We start from the raw sequence: 25,106 nt of genomic DNA, 5'->3' as shown, positions 1-25,106 counted from the left end.
GGGTCCCTGGGTGGCACAGTTGGTTAAAGGTCCAACTGCTGGTTTTGGCTCAGGTTGTGATCTCAGGGGTTGTGTGATCAAGCCCGTGTCGGGCTCCACGCTCAGCATCAAAGTCCCCTTGACAATCTTTCTCCATCTCCCTCTGCCTCTCCCCGCCCTCACTCCACACACCCACGTGCTGTCTCTCTCTCTCTCTCAAAGAGTAAATCTTTTTTTTTTTTTTCCCCAAATAGATAAATCTTTTTTTTTTTTTTTTTTTTTTTTTTTTTTTTAAGATTTTATTTATTTACTTGAGAGAGAGACAGTGAGAGAGAGCATGAATGAGGAGAAGGTCAGAGAGAGAAGCAGACTCCCCATGGAGCTGGGAGCCCGATGCGGGACTCGATCCCGGGACTCCAGGATCATGACCTGAGCCGAAGGCAGTCGTCCAACCAACTGAGCCACCCAGGCGTCCCCCCAAATAGATAAATCTTAAAAAAAGAAATAAAAAATAAAATCAATCAGCCAGGGCCCATCATGTTTATGTTCCAGAAGTCTGTGCCTGAGTCCAGCCGCCGAGCACACTCCCAACCTGCTTCCACCGCAGAGTACAACCCAATACCGAGCTTTCCGGAAAAGAACTTTAATCACAAATGGGGCAGGGGTGGGCTGGGGTGGGGGCACGTATCAAGGGAGAACGGGCTGGCTCCTAGAGAGTGGAGGCGGACTCCAGGCCTCGCTCCTGGAAGTACCGGTGTGGGAGGCGCGGCAGGGTTTGGGGGCTTTTGCTGAAGTAGGACATGATCCTCCCCGGTCCCTCCTGATCCCCCGTCGGCGAGTCCTCCCTGTGGGAGAAGGGGTGACACTGGCCACTTCGAGGTGTGGGAAGAGGGGGGATTCCCGGTGGGAGCTGAGCCCTGGCCTCCCTCCCGCTTTCGTCACAGCCCCTGCAGGACACCCACCACAAAACGCCTTCGGCCTCTGTCTCCAGGATGCTCTGGGCTGTGCGCCAGCTGAACCGGACAAACTGGGGGAAGCCGAACACAGGCTCCACGTGCTTCCTCAACCACGCTTTTGTCTTGGGATCTGAGGGACAGGAAGGGTGGTGTGGGCAGCGGCAATGGCCCTCGAGCCCGGACGCAATGTCCGAGTTCCTTGGCCTGGCATCTGAGGTCCCACTACCTCAGCTCAGGCCGCCAGAGTACCAGAGGCCTCTCCCACTGTTCAAGACCCATTCCTGCCTCAGAACCTTTGTGTGGGAAACTGCCCGACTCTACCCGCCAACGGGTGCTCGGGGTAGTTGAGGGAGACTGCCTCTGAGACATCCCTTCATCCTGATCAAGGACAATGGTCATTAAATGAGCATCTGTGGACCATGGTGTTAATGGCCATCATCCTCCCAAAACGGGGACCTCAGTGGGGACAGTGAGGTCCTTGTTTATCTTGTTCATGGCTCCATCCCAAGGGCTCAGACACATACCAGGTGCTCAGTAAGCACTGACTGTGGCCCAGGCTGTCTTTGGCCTGAACCTGGTTTCCTTACTTTGGCCTTACCTAAGTTCCAGTCACAGACTTGCCATGTCTCCCCATCCAACTGCCCATCCCTCCCTGGGCCTCAGAAGGACCAGAGGCCTCCCTGAACTCAACCACTGATTCTTAAAATCTACTCAAGGCAGGGAGATGGGCACAAGATCACCTACCATACAGGTGAGGAGAGTGAGCCTCATAACTGGGAAGAAAACACTACATTTAAGCCAGATTTAACTGGACATGGGCTGACACCCCTCGCTCCTGCCCCTTTCCTCTTAACAAATAGACAGATGCCCACTAAGGGTGTCAGGCCCTCAGTGGAGCGCCAGAGAGACAGGCGGGAGGACTGAGCCTGCCCACTGGAACCAGCTCTGCTCCAGGCTGGCTATCAGCAAGTGGCTCCCATCTGAGCCTTGGGCTCCTCCACTGCGCAGCAGAAAGAGCGCAACACGGAAAACTGTAGAAGAGTGCTCAACCCTGCCCCGTCAGTGTTGCTGCCACTACCACTGTCTCAAGGCAGCCGTCATCTGCTCACCATTGGGGTAACCGGAGCCATAATCCGCATCCAGGCCCTGGAGATCTTCCACAAAGTGCCAGTTCTTTACAGCCTGGTCTCGGGCTACCTGTGGGCAAGATAAAAACTTGGGATCTCCCTCCCCGCAAAGCAGGCACGCCTGCCCTCTGCCCAGGGAGACGCTAGGAATGAGCCGCGGCCAATAGGAGCCTAACCTTGGCGCAGATACTAGCAGCACTGACCACAGGGTAGAGGGCATCCGCCTTGGCCTTGACTGTCACCTCAATGCCGGGAAAGTGCTGCTGCAGCTGCTCCTGGTAAGTTTCTGGCGGCCCTACTGTGTCCACAAATACCTGCCGTGGTGACAGAAACGTATCCGGTCAACAAACATCTGGAAAAACAACTGTGTAAGTGATCCAACCTCACAGCATTTACACTGGCTGCTCCTGTGCCTGGAATATTCTTCTCTCAGCTCATCCCCAGGCTGTAGCCCTCTCAGGTATCTCTGCTCAGAAGTCCCCTCCAGGGGCACCTGGCTGGCTCAGTTGGCAGAACATGTGACTCTTATCTTGAGATCGTGAACTTGAATCCCACATCGGGTGCAGAGATTATTATTTTTTTTTAAAGAGTCTATTTATTAAGGGGCGCCTGGGTGGCTCGGTGGCTTGAGCCTCTGCCTTTGGTTCGGGTTGTGATCTCGGGGTCCTGGGATCGAGCCCCGCATCAGGCTCTCTGCTCAGCAAGTAGCCTGCTTCCCCTTCTCTGCCTGCCTCTCTGCCTACTTGTACTATCTCTCTCTGTCAGATAAATAAATAAATAAATAAAAGAAAATTATTTTTTAAAAAATTCTATTTATTGGGGCACCTGAGTGGCTCAGTGGGTTAAAGCCTCTGGCTTCTACTCAGGTCATAATCCCAGGGTCCTGGGATCGAGCCCCACATCGGGCTCTCTGCTCAGCAGTGAGCCTGCTTCCCTTTCTCTCTCTCGGCCTGCCTCTCTGCCTACTTGTGATCTCTGTCTGTTAAATAAATAAATAAAATCTTAAAAAAAAAAATTCTATTTATTTATTTGCGTATGAAAGAGAGAGAGAGACAGGCAGAGCGAGAAGCAGGCTCCCTGTTGAGCAGGGACCCAATCCCAGGATCCTGGGATCATGACCTGAGCTAAAGGCAGATATTTAACCGACTAAGCCATACAGGCACTCCCCAGAGATTACTTAAAAAAAAAAAAAAATAAAGTCCTGGGGCACTTGGGTGGCTGGGATCGAGCCCCACATCGGGCTCTCTGCTCAGCATGGAGCCTGCTTCCCTCTCTCTCTGCCTACTTGTGATCTCTGTCTGTCAAGTAAATAATAAATAAAATCCTTAAAAAAAAAATAGTCCCTTCCAAAAGAGGCTTCCTAATCACGCTGAACCCATTCTACACACTCGCTGAGCACCTAATGCATACTGGCTACACCAGATGCCAGGAATATGGCAGTAAACACACCAGGCAAAAATCTGTCTTCATAGAGTGGACACCCTGGTGAGGGCCACAGACAAGAAAAAGGATAAATAGGGGCGCCTGGGTGGCTCCGTGGGTTAAAGCCTCTGCCTTCGGCTCAGGTCATGATCCCAGGGTCCTGGGATCGAGCCCCGCATCGGGCTCTCTGTTCAGTAGAGATCCTGCTTCCTTCTCTCTCTGCCTGCCTCTCTGCCTACTTGTGATCTCTCTCTGTCAAATAAATTTTTAAAAATCTTAAAACAAAAAAAAGAAGGATAAATAATAAAGGGCAGGGGAGAGTTGGGAAAAATTATCATTTTATTCCTTCTCTACTTATTTTTTTTTTAATATTTTATTTATTTATTTGACAGAGACCACGAGCAGAAGGCAGAGGCTTAACCCATGGAGCCACCCAGGCACCCCTCTACTTAATTTTTTTTTTTAAGTAAGATCTACGTACAACTCGGGGCTTGAACTCATGACCGAGATTGAGAGTCCATGCTCTACTGACTGAGGCAGTCAGGCACCCCAGGAAGGGTTTTCATTTTAAACAGTGGTAGGAGAGATTCAGAGAGTTCACTCTGATGTGGTGACATCTGAATAAAGGCCTGAAAGAGATGAGGGAATGAGTCATGGGGAGATCTCAGAAAGAGGATTCTAGGCAGAAAGAACAGCCAGTGCAAAGGCCCTGGGGTGGGACCATGCCAAAAATGCCTGACAGCTACAAGGAGACCTCAGCTAGAGTAGAAGGATGATATTGGTGATCTCCATTGACTTTATCCTCAGAAATCACCTTTATTATTTGCTTACCAGCTGACCATCTGTGTCCCCTGACTTGGCCATGAACCCCAAAGGGCAGAGCCCTTGTCTGTCTGCTCCAATACTGCACCATCAGTGCCATGTTTCAGTCCTGGACCTCGGCCATCTCCTCAGCAAAGCCTCCCTTGTTACGTTCCCTATCTCAAGCATATTTATCCTTGTTATTCTCTCAAAACAGCCTGTTCTTTGCCGCAGAGTACTGGATGCAATGCCAACTTATATTTCACTCTGGTAATTTAATCTCTCTCTCTTATGCACTTGACACTGAACTTCCCAGATTTAATTTTACTGGGATCAAAAAATTAAATGTTGAGGGGCGCCTGGGTGGCTCAGTGGGTTGAGCCGCTGCCTTCGGCTCAGGTCGTGATCTCAGAGTCCTGGGATCGAGTCCCGCATCGGGCTCTCTGCTCAGCGGAGAGCCTGCTTCCCTCTCTCTCTCTCTGCCTGCCTCTCCATCTACTTGTGATTTCTCTCTGTCAAATAAACAAATAAAATCTTAAAAAAAAAAAAATTAAATGTTGAGATCTATTTTAGCTCACCTGGGCAACTTTCACACCCTGATCCAAGGCATACTGCACCAGCCCAATGGCTGTATCATGGGATAGGGAATTCAGGTTGTACTTGACCCTGCAGTGGGAGACAGAACCCAGTCAACCCCGATCCAGATACTGATCCCTTCCAACCCATGTTGGCTGCCCCTCCACCCAGGCCCCTCCCGGAGGTCCCTCACCGCCCAAGCATGCTGGTAGAGATGAGGTTTGGAGACAGCACGTCCAATGCCCAGCCCACAAAGTCCCCGTCCTCCTCCATTTTCACAAAGAGCCTGTCCCGCTCACTCTCCGATAGGGTCTTTGAGTCTGGGAGGAGGGTTGGGAGAGAAGGGAATCGACTGGTTCTCCCAGCTCCTGTTCTCCCCCTCCAGTCTGCACCCGCCCCGGAACCACCTCCCGAGACTCACACCTCGAGCTCACCTGCCACTTTCAGGGCTTCCAGATCTGCCAGGCGGGACAGAGGGCAGTAACAAATGGCGTAGACCATGGGGCCTGGGGAAGCGGGGATCCAACCAGTGAGCCCGTGAAAACCGCTATCTCTATTCCATTATCACCGCTTTCTTCAGTGCCATCGCCACTATCACCCCCCCTCCCCGGGTACGGTGCAATCCCGGCTTCCGTTCCAGTGCAATCAGCATTCCCTTTATCACGCCCCTCCCCCAGCCCAGCCCCGGGGGCGCACCCAGCACCGGGCCCCGGCCCGCTTCATCGACACCCAGGGCACAGGGCTCCTTGCAGCACACCGCGGGCACAGGCGAGTTCAGGCGACAGCGGCCCGTACTGTCTCTGTCCAGCTCGCTGAGATCCATGCCGCCTTTACCGCCTCCACCAGCAGCAAGAACGAGGTCTGCAGGTTCAGGTCTAGGCGCGCGTTTTCCGCGGGCCCAAAACTGCTCTCGCTCCCGACCAATCCGTGCCGAGGACACGCCGCCGACACTTCTGCCGCCGTTGAAGTATGCGCAGGCGCCACTGAAGCTCCTGCCGTACGGCTTCCTGGGAATTGTAGTTCCCAAGGCCGACGGCCCCGCTCTTTGGCGGACCGGGGTGGGCGGGGTCGCTTTCCAAGCTCCGCCCCGGAGTCCCTGACGCCCCGCCCGTCGGGGCTGGTAGGAGGATAGGGAAATAAAAGGGAAACTGACGCAGACTTTGGAGAACTTGGCCCAGTCAGGGCCTTGAAGGTCAAATACTACTATATTGCCAGACACTGTCAGTGTCTACATCACTGGGTCTCTGTCCATCTGGATGCTGGCTCTTTGTAGTCCCTGTCCCTGCCACTCCACACAGTCTTAGCCCTATCTCTCGGCACCGGGGCCGCCTGGCTCCGGGCACCCACTCTGCTTCCTAACCTCTGACTGGGGCTAAGCCTCCCCCACCCACCCCCTCCCAAATGTGATCCCAAATATCAACAGACTTCTGCTGACAGTCTGTGCCCAACAGGCAGGGCCATTCCCCCCAGTTCAGGGTTCATGTCCCCCAGTTCTCAAGTCTCAGCCGGCTCACGGCCTCAGCCTGTAGGTAGGTCCATGGCCCACATCAGGCTCATACCCTTTTCTCAGGGTCGCAGTCCTTCCATTTCAAATTCCCCCTCCCTGCCCCTCACCACCTTTCTTCCTTTCTCCCCAGATATCAGCGGGGGCTCACTGTTCCTGACTCAGCTCTCCCTTCCCCACCATCTTCTAGCTTCAGCCCTCAAGACCCTCCTCGACCCCCCCCCCCCCACTCGCGGTCAATCCCTTCTTCTCCCTGCCCACCCTGGGGACTCTCAACTCGGGACTTAACAGCCCGCCCTGGCCCCGCCTCCTCTGCGCGAGTCTCTCACCCGGGTTCAGGGCCTCCAGTCGCAGTCGATTGGTTTGCAGGAGGCACAATCCTGTTGCCTGCAGGGCCGCACCTGCACCAGATTCTCGCGGTCCATGAACACAGGGCCAGGCGCGGTGCCCAGGACCTCGCGGCTGCGCTCCTGCTTGCCCAGGTCGCAGAAACAGCGCCACTTTCCCCAAGGGCCAAGGATGGAGTCCTCCACTTCTAGGGATGGAGGGCCAGGTAGGGGGGAATCTACCCCCTTCCCTCCTCTAGGAAGGCAGGAGGATAAAGACACTAACGACATCTCCTGTTCGTTGAGCTCTGCCTTTGTGCCATGCACTCGCCCCCCACAGATGATCTCATTTCATTTCCTCATCATTCCCAGGTGGGGAAACCGAGACCTACAGAAAGCAACCCACCCTTTGAGCTCATACATCTGGTGTGTGACCCAGAGGAATTGCAAACTAACACTTCCCACCTGTGCCAGCCTGTCCATTTGGGAACATGATACAACACCCTTGATGCCCACCATCTGAAGCTGACTCGTGTCTTCAGGGGTGTGATAATGGGCCTGTTAGTAGGCAGAGTGCCCCCTAACCAGCAAGGCTGCCAGGTGGTAAATTAAGTGACATAATTGGCATACTATAATGAAGGTGCGGAAAGCCTCTGGCAATGTGCTAGCATGTAGCACAAAAACAACTATTATGACCATTTTTCAAGCAGCTACAACCTTCTGAGTGTTGGGGGGGGGGGGCTCTTTACAATGCTCTTCTACGGACGCCTCTCTATGCCACTAGGAAACGGGTCTTATCCCAACTCTGCAGCTCACAAAGTCCTAACACTTCTCGCCTTACCAAGCCTCAGCCAGACAACACTTGCCTCTTTCTTTTCTTCCGTCCAGCCCTTTGGCTTTGGCACTTGCTGTTCCCATTCCCTGACACACTCTTCCCCCTAAATCTTTGCATTTTTGGCTTTTGCTGGCTTCCTGCTGCACTGGTTAGCCATCCTCTTCAGTCTGCCCTTCTCTGATTTCAGACGTTTACCTGCCCCCTCCTTTCTCCATCTCCACCCTTCCTAGCACACGTCCCTGAGTTTACAGTTGTGTCTGCTTGTCCCCTCTTCCCCTGTAAGAGGCTTCAAGTCAGTCTCTATTTCAATTTACAGATAAGGACACTGAGCCTCAAAGAAAAGTAACCAGCCCAAGGGCGGTGGGGGCACGCCAGTGCGCAGGTGGGGAGAGATGGGAAGTCTGAAGGAGGGTCTCTTTGCAGCCAGCTGGCGAAGTGGGACCATGGGGCACCTTTCCGCACCAACACACCGGCGGCGTGGGGTTACCTTTCTCCTGATGCTGCAGCCGCAGCTCTTCCCAGGGGTCGCCTCCGCTCTTCTCGCCAAAGTAATGGTAGTCGCGGGAGACCTGGGCAGGGGTCCCCAGCAGCAGGAGAATCAGAAGCGGCAGCAGTAAGTCAGCCGGGCTCCCGGCCATGCCGGACTCCAACCGACCCGGGCGCGCTCCGAGGAGCTCCTCGCGGGGTATGTGGTGCCCGCACTACCCCCACCAGCGGTGGCAGTGGTTGGGGCCCACGGCTCCGCGACTCCTCCCGCCGCTTGCAGGCGCGTGGACCCGGCCGCTTCGCTCCCCAACCCCCCTCCCGCGGTTGCAGTGGACCCGACCGCTCCACTCGTCCGCCCACCCCACCCCCCCGCCCTATGCGTCATGGTTCGGGCCGCGCATAAAAGGCACCCAGGCCCAGGGCGCGCTCGGTGCTGAGAACGCGTGTTCGCGCGTCTGCTAGTCTGTGCGTGCCGCCCTTGCCCACGCAGGTATGGACACCTGGAGGGCACCGGGCTCTGGGGAGCCCCCGCAGAGCAGCTCCGGACGGGTCCAGACCTCAGTGCTGCAGCTTTTGTTTTCCGCTCGCTTTAGTGGCCGCCTTTGTCCTTGCAGGGGGAATCCGAGGCCTTGGCCTTGCATTACAGGCCGCATCGCCGAGCTCCCGCCCCCTGCTCGCGGGGTCTCCACCAGGAGCGGTGGGCTAGCGCCAGGGCGCTCAGGCCGACACGCTAATGGGGGGCCCCTGGCGGCTGCAGCCGGGCCGCTTTTGCCGGTCAGGGGGGCGGGTCTCCTGCGGTCTCAAGGCCGCGCAGGCCAGGTACCCCGGAGGGTGCGGGTAGTGCTGCGGCTTCTGCCTCCCATTCGATAACGGAGCCCAGCACGCAGCGTGACCTTGGGAAGGGAGGACAAAGGGTCTTCCTCGGGCGCACTGACCGGGCCGGGGGGGTTCTCAGCTTTCAGTCATGGCCTCTGGCAAGGCGCACATCGGAAAGCCCGCCCCGCCCTTCCAAGCCACCGCCGTGGTGGACGGCGCCTTCAAGGAGGTGAAGCTTTGCGACTACAAAGGTGAGGGCGGTCGAGAGTGGGCCCAGGTGGGGGTGGGGCCCAGGTGGGGGTGGGGCCCAGACAGCAGAGGCCTAACTCCATGTCTGTCCCCGCTCCCTCCCGCAGGGAAATACCTGGTCCTTTTTTTCTACCCGCTGGACTTCACCTTTGTCTGCCCCACGGAGATCATCGCTTTCAGCGAGCGGGCGGAGGACTTCCGCAAGCTGGGCTGTGAGGTGCTGGGGGTTTCTGTCGACTCTCAGTTCACCCACCTGGCTTGGTATGAGCTGGGACGAGCATGGAGGGGGGACGGAGCCAAACCTCCAACCTCCGCGGGTCCGAGCTGTGTGTTCCTGTGGGTGTTGCTCAACATTTGGGCCTCCCTTTCCCCCATCTTGAAAATAGTAGAATTAAGGACGCCTAAGTCCTTAATGATGATGGCAGTAATTAGCATCTGAAAACTAGTTGCTCGGCCCAGAGACTTGGAGATGCTTTATCTCACTTAGGGCAACACAACCTCCCTTCCAATAACTATTTCAAGAAGGTGGAAACTCCAGTTCTAGACGGTGAAGGGCTGGGCCCCAGGGAACAGAGCTAGAGCGAGGAGGAGGGGGATGCTGAGGCAGGCTTTCTGCCCCAAGATGTGGGAGGCCACCAGCGAATGTGAACGCCCTTTGCTGGACCTGGAGCCTTGGCTGAGTCTTTCCAGCTGTGGGAAAGAGCCCCTGTACCCTCTTCAGGGTGTGGTGGGTGGGGAGGCTAGACCCTTATCTCTCAGCTCCAGCACCCCCTCTCCAGCCTTTATCATACCCAGAGCCCCAGGAGGAGGACCCTGCTGTGTCAGGCATCTGGAGGTCCCAGACTGGTCTCTTTCACTCCTAGGATCAACACTCCGAGGAAGGAAGGAGGCTTGGGCCCCCTGAATATTCCCCTGCTGGCTGATGTAACCAGAAATTTATCTGAAGATTATGGTGTGCTGAAGAAAGATGAGGGCATTGCCTACAGGTACCATGGAGCCCCCAGAAAGCCCTCAGTCCTCAGGGTGAGGGGACAACACTTGGGCACTGTTTTCCCTGCCCCCAGCCCTGTGGCCGCCAGGGAGTCGATACTCCCTCCCCCGGCCCTGGCAGTGGGAACTCTCTGCTTCTCACCATGAACACTTAACATCTTCAGGGGCCTCTTTATCATCGATGGCAAGGGTGTCCTTCGCCAGATCACTGTCAATGATTTGCCTGTGGGGCGCTCTGTGGACGAAGTTCTGCGGCTGGTTCAGGCCTTCCAGTACACGGATGAGCATGGGGAAGGTAAGCACACACATGTTCACCTGTGTTCATATGTGGGTACACCCTCAGCCCTCAGGCAGACACTGCCTGCCTGCCCTGTCCGTTGTGAGGGCCCCAGTTCAGAGCCTTGTCTGCAGGACTTGTCTAGTCTGGAGGGGGAGACAACCCAATATGACGGTGGGGGCTGGGAGGTAACAGATCTATCGAAGGTATCTGAGAAGTCATGTACCAGGTTGAGCTGGAATAATATTAGTTGAATCAGAGACCTTCTCATGTGCAGGACACAGCCTGATCCCAGGCCCTCCATGTCCAGTGGGTCTGTGACTGAGGGAGAAGCAGTATTAAAGGGGTCAAAAAGAGGGGTGGCGGGGTAGCTCAGTTAAGTGTCTGACTCTTGGTTTCGGCTCAGGTCATGGTCTCAGGGTCCTGGGATCCAGGGATCCTTGTCAGGCTCCACACTCAAACAGGGAGCCTGCTAGAGGATTCTCGCTCTTTCCCCCTCCCCACACCACCCCCACCCCCGGACTCTCATGCATTGTCTTTCTCTCTCTAATAAATAAATCTTTAAAAAATAGTGTTGGGGAGGTCAAAAAGAAATTGAATTGTCAGCCAGAACATCCCGTATCCAGGCTTAAAGAGCTTCTCCCAATGTGCTGTATGGCCTTGGGGCTGTCCCACTTGGCTCTGGGCTTTTTCTTCTGCCACTCCAGCTCTTGCTTTGCCTCTCTGTTCATCCCCTCATACTGCCCTACCTCAAAGATGTGGCTCTAGCCTCACATGTGCATTCCTGTGTCTTCCCACAGTCTGTCCTGCTGGCTGGAAGCCAGGCAGTGACACAATCAAGCCTAACGTGGACGACAGCAAGGAATACTTCTCCAAACACAACTAGACTGCAGACAGGTGGAAAGCCTGGGCTGTTGGCCTCCACCTGCGCCTCTACCTGGATACCCCATTGCTGACCCAGGAAAGGCCAGATTCGCCCCTTTAAACACCATAGTCCATAACCCTGGAGGGCTTGGCCAGGGCCTTCTCATTCTCCCCGCTGGGAGCTGGTGAATGGTGAGCCCCTCCTTGGACCCATCTAGCTGGGCACAGGCCTAGAGGTGACCAATAAAGTATTAGGACAGACATGAGTTTCTCTCTGTGTGGTCTGTCCTGGTGTCCTTGCTAACTCCGCCCCTTCTCCCTGGAAACTTGACCCTGTAGTTACTTATTTTCACCACAAGGTGGGAGTCTTACCTCATGCTCACTGCTTCCTCTTTCTCCTTAGCCAGAGGGTACTGGGGGGTGGGGAGGTAGGCTGTTGGCCCCTTGCTGGGAGCAAGCCCCAGGATGGCCTGTGTCCTAAAACCTGGCCTCGCAGGGCAGCACCCACTCTTTGCCATCAGCCAGCCAGTGTTCAAATACCATTCAAGAGCTGTGATTTTTACTGGGTCTGTTCAACAGTCAGATGAGAATAAAGACAACTAACTCAACATCACCATGCACATTAAATGCAACACAGTATGTGAAGCTTGGGGCCCATTTAGTAGTTATTAGGACTGTCCCTGGGCGGTAAGAAGGGAGGGGGGACCTAGTCCTAAGAGCAGAACCAGGAGTGGGAGCTTGAGTTCCGTGTACAGGCCCTGTTGTAAGCTCTGGCCCACTCTAGGCTGGAAGGGTTGCCTACCTGCTCCTGGGGAAGAAGGATGACCGTCAGGCTGGGAGGCAGGTATTAGGAGCCAGAGTGTTCCCAAGAGTGCAGTTTGATGCTGTGCAAGTGGTTTTGCCATTCTGAACCCCCATTTCCTTCCAAAGGATTGCTATCTAGATTATTAATCCTCCAAAACACTCATCTGGGCCTTGGAATTTTATCTACACTCCTTCCCCAAGGTTCACTCGAATCCAGGCACACAATGATTTATTGCTGTTCTTTAACAGACTGATCTTGCTCTGGCCACAGGAACTTTGCACGTACTGTTTCTCTTGCCCAGAACGTTGTTGTCCCAGAACCTGGCTTTAAAAATGAAAAGTCTCATCATTAAAGGTCCACGTTTCCAATCCATTCTCCAAAGCAGCTTGCCTCCCCTGCCCCATCAGTACTACTTTGACCTGTTTTTTTCCCTTGCTAGCACTTACCACCATCTCCGAATCATGTTTGTTTATTGTCTGTCTGCCACCGTCCAGGCAGTGTCTCCAAGGTTCATAAATGAATTAATGAATTGTCTGTTCTGCCCACCCCACCCCTGCGGTTTCTCAGCCTGTGTTTTTCTCCGCTGTTCTGGGGGCTTCCAGCTCCGAAGCCAGCTAGACCCCCTACGGGCGTACCAGCAGCCCTCCCACCTTTCCCAGCTGCGGGGGCGGGCGTCCCGTGAGAGGGCGGCGGCGGCGGCGACGGCGACGGCGCCCGGCCGCCCAAGCAGCCGCCCCGGCAGGACCAGACCTGGCAGTCGCCCTGCTCCCAACCGGGCACCCGGGAGGGGAAATTGGCAGGCGGGCGCCGCCCTTCCTGGCGGGGGTGGGGGGTACCGCGGCGGCAACCAAGGATGCAGCAACCCCCCGCCCGGGTCAGGTCAGACGGAGCGCGCGTGGGCGCGGCGGAGCCCGGACGCCAACCCGATGGGGCAGTCTCTGGGTTGGCCCCGGGACCCAGGAGCATGGCCCTCCCACCGCGGACGCTCTGGACCCAGGCCTGGGGCTTTCCGGGCCCCGGCAGCCGCCTGCCTGGGAAAATCCCGGCCCCCTTCCCGGCGCCGCAGCCCTGCCCGGCAGAGCGGGGGAGGGGATTCCCGGAATCTGCCCGGAGACCGCCGTCGCGTCACTGGACAGAATCGGCCCATGTAGGGGCAGCGCTTCCGCTGCGTCAGCGGGGAAAGCCCCAGCGCGCGCACCTGGGCGGGGCTGCGCCCGCGCAATGCGCGTCTAGCCCCAGGCATCCTGCCCCCTGGTGATGGGCGGCTGGACAGCGTCCCCGCCCCGGACCTTCCAACCCCAGAGATCAGAGGACAGGAGAAGGATTGGACGCCTGGACTACGAGTGCAGGATGCTTAGGTAGAGCTGGTGAGGAGGATACAGATACCGGACCGAGTCACAAACAGGAGTGGGGTGGGGCAGCCCACTATTCTCCCTCCTCCCGCCCGGCTTGGAAAAAAAAGACAACAGAAATTAATAAAGAACCTTTTTTTTTTTTTTACTTAAATAGATTCAATAAAAAGTCGGAACAACAAACACACACACACACAAACACATCTTAAAATAAACTCTTTAGAGACCAAGTGCGTGTTTCTTATCCACAGTACGGTGCAGAGGGGGAGGGCAGGGGGCGGGGGTCCCTTCCCCAATGTCCCCGCGGGCTTGAGTACCGGGCGGCGGGGCCAGCTCCGCCGCGATCGCCCCCTCCTCCCCTCCCTGTTAAATACACAAATATATTATATTCAATATGAATCGAGTCCGTTTCCAGCAGAAAAAAAAAAATACAAAAAAAACGTGGAAGGGGGCATGTAAACGTCGAGGTGGAAGGACCGGGCGCAGAGCGGGCGGGCAGGAGTCCAGTATGGTTTGCGGTGCCGCGGGGGGCCGGTGCCCACCGCCTGCCCCCTCGCCCCTTGGGAGGCGTGCGCCCAGTCGTCCAGACTGGGGGAATGTCCGTGCGGGGGCCGCTCAGAAGGCGTGTCCCTTGACCCCGAGCAGCAGCTGGCAGCCGTTGCTGACGTGGGTCATGACCTTCTGTTTGAGCTGGGCCACCTGCTCCCGGAGGATCCCAGCAGTGCTCGAGAGCCCTGCGTTCTCGGCCTTGAGTGTCTTCACCTTGTCCTCCAGGCGCGCGATGCGCTCCAGCTTCCGCTTCCGGCACTTGGTGGCCGCCAGCCGGTTCCGCAGCCGCTTGCGCTCTACTTTGATGCGCTCCTGGTCTTCCATATTGATGGGGGACACCGGTGGCGTGGCGTCGCGGCTGCGCGCCTCAGGCACCGTCTGCGGTTCCTCCTTGAAGGTGGAGGCTGCTCGGCCCAGGCCCAGTTGCGCCGGGTGGCCGCCAGCGAAGGGTGGTGCGTGTGGGAGGTAGCTGATGGTGGCCGTCGGGTACGAGCTCCCAGTCCCGACGGCGGCCCCGGCGCCTCCAGAGGGCGCAGAGGCTGGGGAATAGCTGCTGAGGTTGGTGTAGACTGGAGGAGGCTCCGGGCCGGCGTAGACGCCCCCGGGCCCAGCCGGGGGCCCCGAGCTGGCGCCCAGGGACACGTTGGGGGGCGTCACGTGGTTCATCTTGTGCAGGTCGTCCAGGGCTTTGACAAAGCCGTCGGCGAAGCCCTCCTGCTCCTCCGTGACACCTCCCCCGGCGCCCCCCGCACCTCCGCCGCTGCCTCCCCCGCGAGGGTAAAAGTACTGTCCCGGAGGCGTGGGTGTCGTCGTGATCACTCCGTTGCTGTTGGGGACGATCAGGCGCTCCAGCTCAGATGAGGCAAGCTTGAGCGATGCGCCTGTGTCCGAACCCTGGCCGGAAAAGTAGCTGCTGCCACCGCTGCCCTCTGGTCCCGGGCCCCGCGCGCCGGGTGCTTTGAGACTTCGGTAGGGGTCGGCCAGGTTGAGCGCCAAGCTGGGTTTCAGGAGTTTGTAGTCGTGTAGAGAAAGGCCGCCCGGAGCCCGGCCGTATCCCGCTGCTGCGTATGAGTCGTCGTGGTAGAAGGGCTGTTCCATTTTAGTGCACATCCGGGCGGCCCAGGCGGTCTGGGGGGGTCCCTGCGGGGCCACCCCGGGCCTCGCTGCGGCGAGCGGCGCTCTGTCCGCGACGGTAGTGGCTGGACCAGGTATCTGGACGCGCGATCCCAGGAGCTGGCACCGACCGGGAGAGGCCAGCCGGCGGCTGTACGCGGAAGCTCCGTGCGGCTCCTCGAGCCCTTCTGCCCTGTCTGGCGTGCTCGCTTTCCTGGTGTCGCTTCCCCCTGCTCCCCGATCCCCGCTGACTCCGATGCTGGCCTGGCCGCGCTCAAGGTCCCGGCAGCTCAGCCTGAGCCACACGCCTTTATACGGCTATTGTCAGCTACGGAAGTGCGCTCCGATTGGTCCTCGCGCGAGCCGGGCCCCCGCGCCCCCCTCCTCCAGCGTGGGGAAGGGGAGGAGGCGGCTCACGTCACTGTCAGGAAGCGCGTGTCCTTGTAAACAGCGGCCACGGGCTGGGTGGCTCGGCGCGGCTGCAGGGGGAGGGGCTCGGGGGACCCTGGGGTGTGCGAGGAAGGGGGTACTGGTCCAAGACACGGGGAGGGACTCCAGGGAAGGCGATGATTCCCCTGGATACGAGGAACCGATACAAAGCAAGTGTGTCTGGGGGGCGCGGGGGGAGGGTCCTCCAGGGTGCACACGAAAAGGCCTGAGGGACTCCGAGTATCCGGGAGGGGTTGGAGGGCTGATTATACACTGGGAGACCCCGCAGAGGTGAGACAGGAGGGCTAACCTGGGTAAATGAAGGAGGGGTAAGGAATACCTGATTCAGTAATTGTGTGGGGGGTCCTGAGTACAGAGGAGTTAAAGGACTTGACTGAATCCAGGAAAACTGAGGAGGGGGAAAATCAAAAGGGTGAAGGGAGGAGATTACTCAAGAAATGAGTAGGGGTCCTGAAGTCCATGAGAGAGACTGAGGGCCTCCAAAATGGGAAGGAATTGGAGGGGGAGGGGATATAGATATGAAGAAAGTGAGTGTTCTGGGGTATACTGGGGAAAAGATGGGCGGGAGGAGATGGGGTTAGGGTTAAAGGTTGGGAGTCACTGGGGTCATCTGCAAAGCCCTGATAAAAGAGAGTTAAAAGAGTCGGGACACACCTTAAGAGCTGAGATGATAAAGACACAGGGTCTCCAGTTGGGACTTGAGAAGAGGGATTTTTGAGGATCCTGGGGATTTGGACTACTGGATCTTCCATGATTGGCACCCCCTCTTATGGGTGACTTCTAGGCGCCTGTGTACTTTGCTCCCATCTCAAAGCCCTCTCCCAGTGACTCGGGGCTTGACCAACACCGCGTCGACTCCTGGTGCCCGAACCTACCCCGACGGCCGGGGCGCGGTCACCCAACCCCACTCCTTCCTTAGAAACAGGCTGAGGAAAGAGCGCCGCGGCAGGAAGTGTGGCAACAGCCCCCGGGGAAGGAGCCCGGCCCTGTCTCCGTCACTCGGATCCTCCGGGACCCTGCGCCCCGCCCTGGGTCCGGTCGGGTTCTTCGCTTCAGAAGAGGAACGTGGACGTGCGACCCCGGCGGAGGCCAAGGGTGCACCGAACACGTTCAGCCTCATAGGCCTCCAATCACTGTACCCCTCTACCAGCAATGGTTCAGCCCGCGACACCCGCTGGCGATCGCGGAGGCTGGCAGTCCGGGGACGATTCCATTAGTCCGACGGAGGGGGACGTACCGGGAAGCGGGCCTGGTCGCCATGGCAACAGGCCGGAGTCCGCGGGCTGAACTGGGGGCGGGGCGGCCCCGGGAGGCTCTCTCCCGCGCCCAAATAAGGACACAGGAAGGGGTGGGACCAGCGCCGTCCCGGGGCCCAGAGCCAGGACCCGGGAGCCCGGGTATCTGCCAGGTCCCAGGGCGCGCCCGGGCCCCCGGACGGCTAGTCCCGACCAGCCCCGCCGCCGCCCCCGAGGCCCCCACGGCCGCCTCGCTGAGCCCCACCCAGCTGCTTTGGGGCTGCGTCCTGCCGAGCCCGGCCCGACCCAGCCTGGCAGGTCCCCGCCTGCCCGCGGGCCTGGGTCGGACTTCGCCCCCGGCCCGACAGGGCGCGGAGGGGCGGGTCAATGCCTCCAGGCGCCCCCGGCGCCGAGGCGGGCTGGCACGACTGCCTCCTTCCTCGGGTGGGGTACCCTTCCTTTAAAGCAGGAGGTCTGGGCCTCTCCCCCACATCGCTAGCGGCTGGAGTGCTCCTTCCCTCACACCAGTTGGCTAGGGGCCCTACTCCTGTTTTAGTCTAGGGGTCCGTCAACCATCCAGAATTCATAAAATGGGGGGGGGAGGATCCCTCCCCCTTCGGGGTGTCTCCTTCAGTCAGAGGAGGCCAGAAAATCCAAGGGGAGAGAATCTGAGGGAACTCAGTGCCCCTTCCCCAGCACTATATGGATGTTTAGATGGTGAGACTCCTAGTTAGACTTAGAGTGGGACTTCCAAGCAGAATGTGAGCCAAGAGAACCACAGGTGAAAGATCAGTCTCTATCTTCTGGGGGGATGGAGGTTTCTTTAGGGTAGAGAGAGGCTGAGGGGCTAGGCTGACTTTATAGGGCAAGGGGAGAGCACACTCTTAAGTGTGAGGGAGAGAAGGAAAATGAAAGAGGCAAAAGAGAAACTGAACTTGTGGGGGCAGGGGGAAGTCCAGCAGAGCAGTGAAGTTAGGGAGGAAGGTCCCATGAGAAGCTGGGGGTATCCCCATCTTTGGAGGGTCCTTGTGACCCCTGGGTGCTCCCTCCCCTCCTCCTCTTGCTTGAACTGCTCCCCTAACCCCACCCCAGGCTCAAGGGAGATTCCAGCGGCTGGCCGCTGAGTCTGGCAGGCATGCTGCCAGGCCTGTGTCTCCCGCCCATGCTAATAACTGCAGCTGACATCTGGCCGGGCCCTGCGGGGGCGCAGAGGACAGCGTTGGGGGGCTGGGCAGGTCTGGCCTGAGGGCAGCATCTTGGGAAGCCAACCTGCAGGTCCCACAGGCCAGGAGGCCACAGTGAATCAGCCCTGGTCAGGGCTGAGGTTGGCCATGCCGGGGGGAGTCCTGCAGAGAGGTGAGGCTGGCCCAAAGAGGGTCGAGATGGAGGACACAGATGAAGCAAGGAAGAGTGCATGTGTGGGGGCGGGGGTCAGGGCAGGGAGAGATGCCCAGAGAGACAAACCGGGGGCAGGGTTAGCGTCATGCAGACTAACAGTGAGACTCAGAGACACTTAAGATAGGCAGACGGACTGAGAAATAATAATTATTATTTTAATAGCTAACACTTACATGGCTCTAACCATGAGCTAGGCCCTCTTCTAAGCGGTTTACACAGAGTAACTCATTGCCTGCTTCCAACCACCTAGCGAAATGCTTGTGTGTATCCCCATGTAACAGACAAGACAACTGAGACTCGCGGAGGTAAGGAACTTGCCCCATATCCCCTGACTACAAGTACTAGAGTCAGAATATGCTGGAGCTGTCCGGTTCAGCGTATTGGCCACTGTCTTGTGGATTTTCAAAAGCTGAGAGGCATTTATGCTACACCAAGTGTATGTCAAGGTCTGCAGGCCCCTTCCTGCAGGGTCTGGTTTTAATCCGCAGAGGAGGCAGAAGAGTGGAATTGGACACAGGGCAGAGGGGTGGGGGTCGGGGTGGGAGCAGCTAGCCTGCTGAAGTGGGGTCCAGTTGCTGCTCTACTCCGCATGGGTGTTTGAGCAGGGGGTGGGGACTGGGCCGGCAAAGGAGGGCGGGGGCCCAGCCAAGCTGGTACAGCCGGTTCCAGGCCCCTGCCAGTCTCACCCTTGTGGCCTGGGCACCACCCCCTCACGCCGCCCTGCTGGCGCCAAGGCCGGCTGTGAGGAGGGTGTAAGGAGAGCCCCCTCCCCCACCCAGCCCGGGTGCCCAAACCAGCAGCTGGGTCCTGCCCAGCCCCTGGGCCTCAGATCAGCATCTGGCTGAGAAGTCTGGGCCCAGACTTCTCCAACGCCCAGTGGGCCCGGGGCCTGAGGAGAGGAATAAGGAGGAAGTTCACCCACCCCCACCCACAGGTCTCTCTGGGGCTTTTGGCCTTGAGGGACTTCTCCTTCTTATAAATAGCCTGGTGACCCCCTTGCCCCAGCCCCACTGACTGACCGGGCCCTCACCAGGAAACTGGGCTGGGGGCTGCCCGTGAGTCAGCCAAGTGGGCAGGCCAGGGCGAGAACCCACAAGTCATAGCACCCAGCCTCCCGCGTCCCTGCCCCTGGGTGTGGACAGACAGCTGGGCAGGAAGAGGCTGAGAATCACGGAGGCCCTCCCCCAGGAACCCCTGGCCTGCCAGCCTCCTCCTTCCCCCACCTCTGCGGTTTGGGGGTCCCTCACCCCCTCTCCTGGAGAGGAAGCTTCTGGGTTTTCTTGGAAGCAGGAAGGAGAGTCTGTCTCCTCAGGCTGACTCAGCTGGGCATGAGGGGAGTTTCCTACAAAACTACTTCTGCCCCCTTCCCCACTGCTGGAGAGGTCTTGGGGGGCCTGAGCATGGCTGACATCCTGGGTGTCCCCTTTACAGGGGATGTGGTGAGAAAGTAAGCCCACACCCCACCAAGGACTGAGACTGAAGAGCTGGGCCTCCTAAGGGAAGTGACAAACAGCAGGGAGGGAAGTTTGGGGAGGGTGATGTTTGGAGAGAGGAAGCACCGGGATGGGGGGATGGGGGGGGCACAGAAACAGCCTGGGAAGCACGGAGCCCCACAGCACTCTGCCTGGTCCAGGAGAGCGTGTGTGTCTGGTCGGCTGTGGGTTTGCATGTGGCTGGCCTGTCAGGGCGTGTGAGAGTGTGTGTGAGGCCTGTCTCCTCAGTGAGTGTGTCTGTCTGTGTGTTGGCTCAACCCTGCAGGGGTGTGGAGGGCCTTCTGCTTTGGGGGGTGGGAGGTGGGTGAGTGTGTGCACACGGTTTAGGGAACAGGCTGTGTGTGGCTGACCCATATGCATTTGTTGTTTTGTGTTTGGTGTGTATGTGTGTCTGTGTGTGGGGGGTCCACAGCTTGCCTGTGTGAGGTGTGTGTGTGTGTGTGTGTGTGTGTGAGGTCTGGTCTGTATGTTTATGTGAGCTCTGTGGCTGTGTGTGTGTGTGTGGCTGGTCTATGTGAGCTCTGTGGCTGTGTGTGTGTGTGTGTGTGCGCGTGCACGCGCACGTGCACTAGCCAACAAGTTCTGTCAGCGTGTCTCTGCGCCAGTGTGTTTATGAATGTCCGACTATGGCTTGTTCATGCCTCTCTGTGCTGGGTGTGACTGTCTGGCCAGACCATGTCTGTAAATATGTCCGTTTGTCTGCTTGCATCTGTCTAGTCTGTAGGTGGGTCTGAGTTGTGTGTGGTACTGCTGAGGTATTGTGTATCTAGAAGGCCGCATCTCGGTGTCCCTTGGAGCCTTGGGAGCATGTGCGTGCGGTGTGAGTGGGAGGCTCGGGGTCTCTGTCGTGCTGTCTCTAGAGTGTCCTCTTCATCCACCTCCCTATAGGTTTAGGTCTGTCTCTCTAGCCTCCGAGTACCTTGCTGACTTGGTGATCTCGGTGATGTGTGTGCGTGCACGTGCCTGTATTGCTTTGTGTCAGGATCTGTGTGTGTGTGCGTGTGTGTCTGCACATCTCCCATGCAGCAGATATACCCATCCTGAGAGCAACTGTCCCTTCTGAGACTGTCAGCATGTGTGTGTCGCCTGCCTGTGTCTGACATCCAGTTCTCTAGGTCACTGTCCTGTCTATGTGTGTCTGGCCCGTCGTTATTTGTCACAGTGTGAGTGAGCATGGCTCTGTGTCTGCTGGGCTGTGTGCTTCTCACCTGAATGTCTTTCTGTGCCTTCGTCAGTGTGTACTCTTACCTGTGTCACACACATCCTACCTGTCTGCTTCTGAGCGGCCGATGTCTCCATGTGTTGGCCAGTGTCTCCATCCAGCTCCAGAGTCTGCCCTGTCACTGCCCTATATGTGACAGCTGCCGCTGGGTTGGCTTGCCCCGATGTGTGTCTGACCCTGTCAGTGTGTCCCTGGTTAGCAGTCTCTCTGTGGCCAAGGTGACAGGAGTTTGTGTGTCTGGACTGGGTCTCTTTTGGGGTGACTGTGTGTGTGTATTCTCCTTGCCACCCCCTCCCCCAAGTCTGGCCACCCTGGGCCAAGTTTACTCTGCCCCCAGCCGATTTCTGCCCTGCCCCGGGAGGGGCTGACCCTCCAGTCTGTCCAGCCAGCAGTCCACAGGATGTTCCCCAGACGCTGTCTCCGCCGGCATCCCCTCCCTCTGGCCACCCCTGGGTCAGGACCCAGGCGTCCGGGGCAGTGGGGGTGGGGCTGCAGCATGGGGGGGGTGGCCTGTCAGGGCCCCGGAATGAGGGTGGGAGGTGGGAAGGCAACGAGCCCAACAGGTTCCGCCTCATTCCTGCCCCGCCTCTCACTTCCTGGGTGCCCGCCTGGGGCAGGGGGTGGATGGGATGAACCCCATGGCCTCAGAGCACCTGGGTGGGGCAGGGCCCACCCCACAAGGACTGGCTTCTGTTGGGCACCTTGACACCCAGGCTGGAGAGACAGGAGGAATCTGGGTCCTACTGCCTGCCAGGCCTCTCCTATTGCTGTGCCCAGCTCAGGATGCAAAGCGTCCCCTCTATTATTCACCTAATTCCCACAACAACACAATGGGCCAGGTATAATTATCCCCGGTTTTCATATGGGGGAACTGAGACTCAGATGGTTACGATGGCAGAGGCAGCATTTGAACCCAGCTCTGAATGCTACCCAAGACCCCCAGCCAGCTCACCAACCGCCTTCCTTCCCTTCTCTAAAAATGGTACATGTAGGGTGGAGTGTAAACCCAGGCCCCCATGAGGCCTGGCTCAAGGGGGCGCCCGGCTTGGGCTTGCTCTGAGTCAAAAGGGGCCCCTGTTTGAAATGAATAAGAAAACGGCTTTAACCGTTTCATCGCCACGATGGGCTCTGCCAAAACTTCCTGTGGGCTGGGGAGGAGGGGTGGGAGCTTGGTTCCCGGAGGCCTGGGCTGTGGGGGGAGGCCCTGCCAATTCTAGGGGGGAGGGAAACACCTCCAGCGACCTTGGCGAGGGCTGGCAAAGGGAACACACCGTCAGCCCCCGGAAGGGGCGCCCCTCTCCCCTGGACCGGGAGGTCCCTAAAACTTGGTTCTCAGCCCCCACCGCCTGGAGGGGGTCTCAGAGTCCGCAGCCCCCTCCCCAGGGGCCTGACTCACACTCGGGGAAAGCCGCGAAGGGTGAGTCACGGGGTGGAGAAGGGGGAGCAAGGTCGGCTGCGGCCAAGGGACCCCCGCACTGGCCTGAGTCACGCACGCTCCAGCCTCGCTGACCCCCACCCCCTTCCCCCAAGAGACCGGGAGCGGGAAGCGCACTGCCGGTGGACCACGGAGCTGAAGGAAGAGCGGAGCGGAGGGAGGGGGAGGGAAGGGAAGCACGCGTCAGGCCGCGCGGGAAGCTCCGGTTCCCATGGTAACCGGGGGTCTCTCAGCTCCACGGGGGGGAGTTCCTCTCTCAGCAGGGACGGCCCCCGCGCGCCGGGGAAGCCCCCGCGCACTCCGTTGAGGGGCCACAAGTTTCAGGTCGGGCAGGAAGGGGTTAACGGCGGCCCCCTCCCGGGTTTCACCGGCGCCCAAAGCCCGGGGAGGGGGCGGGGCTATACCCCGCGCGCCCCCGCGCGCCCCACCCCGCGCCCGCCCACGCACACGCGCACGCAGTTAGCCCATTCCCCCGCCCCGCGCTCGCACGCACGACCGCGTCGGGCTTCACGCATGCAGCGACCCCCGTCGTGTCTCACGTCACGCACGACGCACGCGCCCCCGCAGCGCGGGGAGGGGCTCCTCCCGGCGTAGAGCAGAGGGACGTGGGGCGGGTGGTGCCCACTGCGCACATCTCCGCCTCCGCTGATCGCGGTGTCCCCGGTTACTTTGACACCCCCCCCCCTATATACAAGGTCACAAACTCTCCGATGACCCACAGTGTCACACGGACACAGGATACACCTGCCATACACTGGCTCAAACCTACAGTAGTCCAGCCAGCCCCGCAGCGGTCACGGAAAGGGTCATACGGACACACAGACACACAGGAAGACCCAGATGGTTACACAGGCACAAACGTTATTCTTTGTGTGTGGAGACAGACAGGGTATCTCCCTACACAGGTGGGTTCTATGTATAGGTACTCTGATAACGCCACACCATCATCACCAAGACAAAGTAAGACACAGATACAAAGTCTTGGACGCCAGGACTCCAGATGGAACACAGTCACCATGCCTCTCACATAGAGATTGTAAAGGCACAGAGACACATGGTGGGAACAGAAAGGACAGCCATGCTGTCCTACAGTCATCACAAATAGGGTGCACAAGTTAGAGTCACAGACAAACCCACAACGCACACACAGGACACTCTGTCAAGGGGATGTGGACAAATCAAGGACACACATGTCCTTGAAAGAAAGCCACATGGAGAGAAAAGACATGGTCACACAAAAACAGAACCTAAAGCCACACTGAGGTACTGATTGTCACACTGTCACCCACTTCTCATACCAAAAAATGACAGGGATGTAGACACACAGCAAGGTTGCGTATAGAGAAGCGTGTGCCCCAGTCCCCATCAGCACCCCCCCCACCAAATCACAGTCTGTTGCATAAATTCCCAGGGCCCCAAGACACAGGCGGATGCAGACACAATGCCTGTGCACACACAATCACAGACTTACCATCTCACATAAATGTGAGCACACTTTACATGGATTCAGGCAGACAGACAGGCACACACACGCACGCACGCACGTGCGCGGGCATGGGGAGGACAGGATGGGAGTTCCCGGTGGTAAGCTGTCAGTGCCTATAAGGGCAAAAGGCCTGCCAGAGTCCCTCCTGGTATGGACCATGGTGTCCACCCTGTAGCTGGGTGGACCATGGTGTCCACAGGGTGATGTTCTTTCCCCCTTGTCCTGGGGAAAGGACAGCATCCTCCAGTTGTGTGTACCCGCGATCCCCATCTTAGCCCTCATGACTGGGTCTCTGCCCAGATGTGAAGGCTGAAGGGGATGGGCCGGGGTCCAGCTGTGGCCGCAGGGAGGGGCTGAGTCACCAGCTTCCCAGCAGTACAACCCAGGCCGGACCCAGCTGTTCCTGGAAACAGGCAGGAGGGGGTTGGGTCTCCAAACCAGCTGGGGGCTGCTGGCCCCCACCCACACTCTCTGTCCCTACTAATGGAGGCCTCTGGGGCATCCCCCAAAATTTGGGGCTCCCTCCACCAAAAATGGAGGTTTGCATCTTTCCCCAAATACAAGGTTCCTGCCTCAAAGTAAGGGCTTGTGATCCCTTTCATTGAATTGAAGGTATCCAGATCACCCCCAACAGTGGGGCTTCCTGAATCCCATAACAGAGATTTCACTCTTTCCTGCCAACATGGAAGCTTCCTTTCCCCACAAACGTAAGAATCCCTGCAGCCCCAAAGGGAGGGTTATGGCTTCTCTCCCAAATTGAGGGCACCCAGACCTTTCCTTAAATCTGGGGACTCAGGTCACTGAACATCTAATCTAGAAAGCCCATATCACATTAGAACAATTTAAGTCCATGCCCCAAATATTTGGATTCCCAGATTCTTCCTACACATCAAGATCCCTGCAGGATTTTTGCAAATATCGGGGATCCCACCCCAAATATGTGGCGGTCAGAGCATGTCTCCCATCACTGAGCAAACAGGCCCTCCCGCAAACAGTCCCAGCACCCCATTGCTTGTAAGAACCGTGGTTCCAGGCCCATCTTCCACTTTTATCTGGGGGTAGGGTGGCCCCATTTCCCCCGATTGGCAGCACCCCGTCCTCCGGTGGGTGCGGGAAGGGGAGCCAACGGTAATTGTTCCCACGCCCGCCCGCCGGAAGGGAGCCCAGCCCGGAAGCCGGCACTGCCGGCCCCTGTCCCCTTCCCTCCTCCTCCTCCTCCTCACCCCACTCCCCGGGGTCGGAGGCCGAAAACAACGCGGGAAGGGGGTGTGGGGGTGTAGACGAGCCTGGGAGGCCCCCGCGTGCGTGGGGCTGCGCGTCTGAGTGGGCTGTAACTGGGTTTCTGATGGCAGAGTGACTG

At 58.1% G+C, this 25,106-nt stretch overlaps 3 protein-coding genes across 7 annotated transcripts; 1 reads left to right on the top strand and 2 right to left on the bottom strand.

Moving 5' to 3' along the window:
• Positions 1-606: 606 nt before the first annotated feature.
• Positions 607-8,327, bottom strand: LOC131823585 (ribonuclease H2 subunit A). 5 transcript variants are annotated; one of them, XM_059160108.1, is made up of 10 exons: positions 8,014-8,152; positions 6,695-6,947; positions 5,558-5,978; positions 5,296-5,367; positions 5,055-5,181; positions 4,864-4,951; positions 2,239-2,376; positions 2,045-2,132; positions 942-1,065; positions 607-824 (listed from the first exon to the last, which is right to left on the bottom strand). In XM_059160108.1, the coding sequence occupies exons 3-10, from the start codon at positions 5,682-5,684 to the stop codon at positions 689-691; spliced, it is 900 nt and encodes a 299-aa protein (XP_059016091.1). In that variant the 5' UTR covers positions 5,685-5,978; positions 6,695-6,947; positions 8,014-8,152; the 3' UTR covers positions 607-688. The 5 variants fall into 5 exon arrangements, with proteins under 5 accessions (XP_059016091.1, XP_059016092.1, XP_059016093.1 ...); XM_059160109.1 differs by having other exon boundaries at positions 6,695-6,900; XM_059160110.1 differs by lacking the exon at positions 5,558-5,978.
• Positions 8,328-8,381: 54 nt separating this feature from the next.
• PRDX2 (peroxiredoxin 2) lies at positions 8,382-11,469 on the top strand. The gene is made up of 6 exons (XM_059160113.1): positions 8,382-8,502; positions 8,968-9,079; positions 9,185-9,338; positions 9,941-10,063; positions 10,232-10,362; positions 11,145-11,469. Exons 2-6 carry the CDS (start codon positions 8,977-8,979, stop codon positions 11,228-11,230), a joined length of 597 nt encoding a protein of 198 aa, XP_059016096.1. The 5' UTR covers positions 8,382-8,502; positions 8,968-8,976; the 3' UTR covers positions 11,231-11,469.
• A 2,016-nt stretch (positions 11,470-13,485) lies between these two features.
• Positions 13,486-15,331, bottom strand: JUNB (JunB proto-oncogene, AP-1 transcription factor subunit). Its single transcript, XM_059160106.1, has one exon. The coding sequence runs from the start codon at positions 15,022-15,024 to the stop codon at positions 13,981-13,983; it is 1,044 nt and encodes a 347-aa protein (XP_059016089.1). The 5' UTR covers positions 15,025-15,331; the 3' UTR covers positions 13,486-13,980.
• Between the last annotated feature and the right edge of the window lie 9,775 nt (positions 15,332-25,106).

Source organism: Mustela lutreola, chromosome 2, assembly GCF_030435805.1.
Source record: "Mustela lutreola isolate mMusLut2 chromosome 2, mMusLut2.pri, whole genome shotgun sequence".
In the NCBI taxonomy this organism is placed as follows: Eukaryota; Metazoa; Chordata; class Mammalia; order Carnivora; family Mustelidae; genus Mustela; species Mustela lutreola.
This window is presented reverse-complemented; position numbering and strand designations above follow the sequence as displayed.